This window comes from Esox lucius, chromosome 12 (assembly GCF_011004845.1).
Source record: "Esox lucius isolate fEsoLuc1 chromosome 12, fEsoLuc1.pri, whole genome shotgun sequence".
Taxonomy (NCBI): domain Eukaryota; kingdom Metazoa; phylum Chordata; class Actinopteri; order Esociformes; family Esocidae; genus Esox; species Esox lucius.
The window spans coordinates 33,074,291-33,078,631 of record NC_047580.1 but is presented as its reverse complement, the minus strand read 5'-3'; the positions used below and the strand labels follow the sequence as shown (position 1 = coordinate 33,078,631).

At 42.7% G+C, this 4,341-nt stretch overlaps 1 protein-coding gene across 1 annotated transcript; it reads left to right on the top strand.

Moving 5' to 3' along the window:
* The first annotated feature begins 976 nt into the window (after window positions 1-976).
* Window positions 977-3,925, top strand: LOC105029202 (heat shock 70 kDa protein). Its single transcript, XM_013136272.4, has 3 exons — window positions 977-1,180; window positions 1,353-1,457; window positions 1,747-3,925. The coding sequence occupies exons 1-3, from the start codon at window positions 1,001-1,003 to the stop codon at window positions 3,394-3,396; spliced, it is 1,935 nt and encodes a 644-aa protein (XP_012991726.3). The 5' UTR covers window positions 977-1,000; the 3' UTR covers window positions 3,397-3,925.
* Window positions 3,926-4,341: the final 416 nt, after the last annotated feature.

The window sequence follows — 4,341 nt, the reverse complement described above, 5'->3', positions numbered from 1 at the left end:
CCTTAGTATATAAGACACACATCTCTCTTAGTGGAGGCATTTCTGGGGGAATTACCACACGACTCAGGAGCAAGAACCAAATACATTTGGAAACTACTTAACACTCAGGATCGATTCTTCAATTTTTTTAGAGGACAACGAGCTCTCTATCGTAAGTGGCTGATACTTTAGCTTGCATTGGGAAAATGCTGTTGCTTGACTTTGACACAATATAAAACATTGACAGTTGTAAGTCGCTAGGAATAAGCTACATTTTCGGATAGATTTCAGTTAAGATAACATAGGCTTTGTATGACTATGTCCTTAATACTGAAAATGATATTTCTATGCATTGTAAAAACTACTGGAGGTACACTGTTGATGTGTAAGCGTGTAGTCATATGATTTGTGGATATCTTTTATATCTGGTATACAGTTTCATACAATCACAGATTTGAGCCAATCTGCTCTCAGTGTTCAAATCATTCAGTTCATAATCTATTGTTTATATCAATAATAACAGAGAACCCTGTTAAAATAACTACAGTATATTGTATATAACCTAGTGTTGTCTTTTTAGTACATAATTACCTTGATAGTTTGCTGTGTCCAGAGACATAGTGTCAGTATGAGCTGTTATTCAAACCGTCGGTGACACTCCAGACAATTTCTTTCCTTTTACAATTTTGTTGCAGCCTTGAACAAACTCGTCTGAATCCAGCATCTTAATAATTCGATTCAGGTGTGCTAGCTCAGAAATAAAACTAACACCTGGAAAAGCTGGGGTTCCCCAGGAGAGCTTTGAGAACCAAAGGAACCCAAAGTTTTAGGGTACATATATAGGGTTTTCTACATAGATCCTTTTAGATAGCTGCTGCTGAATCTGCTGCCTCCTCCATCTCCTTCTTCTGTGGACTCTGATAAATTAAAAGCATTTCCATGTTAATTGACTGTACAAAGATACAGCCTATAATTCATCATATTTTATCTTATCCAGGACTTTCACATTACATAAACAAAAATGTCTTCAACAAAGGGAGTGTCAATCGGCATTGATCTGGGCACCACCTACTCCTGCGTGGGGGTATTCCAGCATGGTAAAGTGGAGATCGTCGCCAACGACCAGGGAAACAGGACCACCCCCAGCTATGTGGCCTTCACCGACACAGAGAGACTCATCGGGGACGCCGCCAAGAACCAGGTACGGGTAGAAGACTTGAATTATTCCCTGAAGCTCTGAAGCTTATTTTAGCTATGTTGGTGTGTGTTTTTTCTAAATTCGATGCTCGTTGTATTTTTGGGTTTATATACAAATGTCTACAGTATTTATATTGAGCTTGAATACTTAATTGATTTACTGTTTTTATTCAAAGGTGGCCATGAACCCAACCAACACCATCTTTGATGCCAAGCGCCTGATTGGCAGGAAGTTTGAGGACCAGATTGTGCAGTCAGACATTAAGCTGTGGCCCTTCAAGGTATTTTAATTTGAGTCATTTAACAGACCCACTCTTTTAGAGTAACCTACATTCAGTTAAATATCCCATTTAGATTTTGGCTCTACGAATAATTGGAATTTAAAGAAAATAATTACAACAGAGAAAACATAAATAGGAAAACATTAAACCAAAATCAAGGAAAACGTAACAATTGGTTTGAGGTCACCCTTAAAAATGGTGCATTAAACTTGATTTTACCAGATAGTGGAGGGGGAACACATCAGAGACAAGTACAACAATTACGTTTTACAATCCATTTATCTTTAAGGTTATCAACGACGGCGGGAAACCAAAAGTCCAAGTGGAGTATAAGGGAGAGACCAAAGCCTTCTACCCTGAAGAGATCTCCTCGATGGTCCTGGTCAAGATGAAGGAGATAGCTGAGGCCTACCTGGGCCAGAGGATCTCCAATGCAGTCATCACTGTCCCAGCATACTTCAACGACTCTCAGAGGCAGGCCACTAAAGATGCTGGCGTGATATCTGGACTGAACGTCCTTAGGATCATCAACGAGCCCACGGCGGCTGCCATCGCTTATGGGCTGGATAAGGGAAAGAGAGGGGAGCGCAACATCCTGATCTTTGATCTGGGCGGTGGAACCTTCGATGTCTCCATTCTGACCATCGATGATGGGATCTTTGAGGTGAAGGCCACCGCTGGGGACACACACCTCGGAGGGGAGGACTTTGACAACCGCATGGTGAATCATTTTGTGGAGGAATTCAAGAGAAAGAACAAGAAGGACATCAGCCAGAACAAGAGAGCGGTGAGGAGGCTGAGGACCGCTTGTGAGAGGGCCAAGAGAACCTTGTCTTCCAGCTCCCAGGCCAGCGTTGAGATTGACTCTCTGTTCGAAGGCATCGACTTCTACACCTCCATCACTAGGGCTCGCTTTGAGGAGCTCAACTCAGATCTCTTCCGTGGAACCCTGGAGCCAGTTGAGAAAGCTCTACAAGATGCCAAGATGGACAAAGGCCAGGTTCATGAGATCGTCCTGGTCGGGGGCTCCACTCGTATTCCCAAGATTCAGAAACTGCTTCAGGACTTATTCAATGGCAGAGACCTCAACAAGAGCATCAACCCAGATGAAGCGGTGGCTTACGGCGCGGCGGTTCAGGCGGCCATCTTGATAGGCGACTCCTCCGACAACGTCCAGGACTTACTGCTCCTCGATGTGGCTCCTCTGTCCCTGGGCATTGAGACGGCCGGAGGGGTCATGACCCCCCTAATTAAACGCAACACCACCATTCCAACCAAGCAGACCCAGACCTTCTCCACCTACGCCGACAACCAGCCGGGTGTACTAATCCAGGTATTTGAGGGAGAGAGAGCCATGACCAAAGACAACAACCTCCTGGGAAAGTTCGATCTCACTGGAATACCCGCCGCCCCGAGGGGCGTCCCCCAGATTGAGGTGACCTTTGACATCGATGCTAACGGCATCCTGAACGTGTCAGCAGTGGATAAAAGTACTGGCAAGGAGAACAAGATCACCATCACCAATGACAAGGGCCGACTAAGCAAGGAGGAAATCGAGAGGATGGTCCAGGACGCAGACAAATACAAAGCAGAAGATGATGCACAGAGGGAGAAGATCACAGCCAAGAATGCGTTGGAGTCATACGCATTCAACATGAAGAGTAGTGTAGATGATCCAAATCTAGCAGGGAAGATCAGCAAGGACGATAAGAAGAAAGTTGTTGACAAGTGCAACCAAACTATCTCCTGGTTGGAGAATAATCAGATGGCTGAGAAGGAAGAGTTTGAATACCAGCAGAAGGAACTGGAGAAAATATGCAACCCAATCATATCCAAGCTCTACCAGGGGGCTGGAGGTGCTCCTCCAACGGGAAGCTGCGGAAGCCAGGCTGGGGGTGGGTCTAGTTCACAAGGCCCTACCATTGAAGAGGTGGACTGAACAAAAGCCTTCAAGGAAAGCCTGAGTGTAAAAGAACTATGCATAGAGGGAATGACACCTCTGTGGATCGGTCACATTAAGGCATCTGTAAGCTTATATCTCCATCTCTAGGAAAACATTATTCTACTTTCATGAACCAGTAGCATTAATACATTGAGGGAGGCCAATGGAGACTACCCATGAGCTGGTATGCACATTGACATTATGCATAGTTCTGAATACATATAAAACCAAGCTTTGCTGGTACCTGCATCAAAGGAATGATTTCTCACAAGTATAAATGACTGATCCTTCCTGATGACTTGGATGAAATATTGTGATCCACATCCAGCTGATAGGAAGTGTAACCCATTCTCATACACTTAAAATGTTGTACACCCTCAGCCGCAAAGTCAATGCCAAATATATATTATTTTTTTTAAGTTTAGTGGCTTTTTTCATTCTTCATGATTTTATGTGATCTTGCTATCTGTACAAGTGCACTTTAATGTTTTGTGTCAGAAGCTTAACAGCAAACCTCATGGAAATACACAGCACTTATTTGTTATTGATTTGACTTGTTAAAATAAAAACAAATGAAAACACTGATTATTCTGTATAGTTTCTTAATGTCTTTCATCTAAAATATATTTCGAAATAAACCACTTTAAAATAAAACGTAATCCCCATAATTTCCAAAATTATAGCGTAATTAGCTTTAAATGTTTGGCCCAAAAAACATGCACGTGTCAGTCATGTTGATAATCAATGAACTCGAAGGTAGCGCAGATCTAAACTAACCTGCAGTGTTTTTCTATTAACTGTTATGGATTAATACGTCCACAAGGTGGCAGAGTCAGGCTGCAATAAACACATTTATATTGACAACTTTGAACCCGTTCACCTTTCCAACCAGACTGTCTTATGCCACTAATACATAATCTATATACAAATAAACATTTAGCA

Excerpts from the sequence above, each read along its gene's own strand:
- LOC105029202 (XM_013136272.4), top strand. The coding sequence starts at position 1,001 with ATGTCTTCAACAAAGGGAGTGTCAATCGGCATTGATCTGGGCACCACC. Across the intron at positions 1,181-1,352 it reads GGGACGCCGCCAAGAACCAG|GTGGCCATGAACCCAACCAA; the intron begins GTACGGGTAGAA and ends TTTTATTCAAAG. Across the intron at positions 1,458-1,746 it reads TTAAGCTGTGGCCCTTCAAG|GTTATCAACGACGGCGGGAA; the intron begins GTATTTTAATTT and ends TTTATCTTTAAG.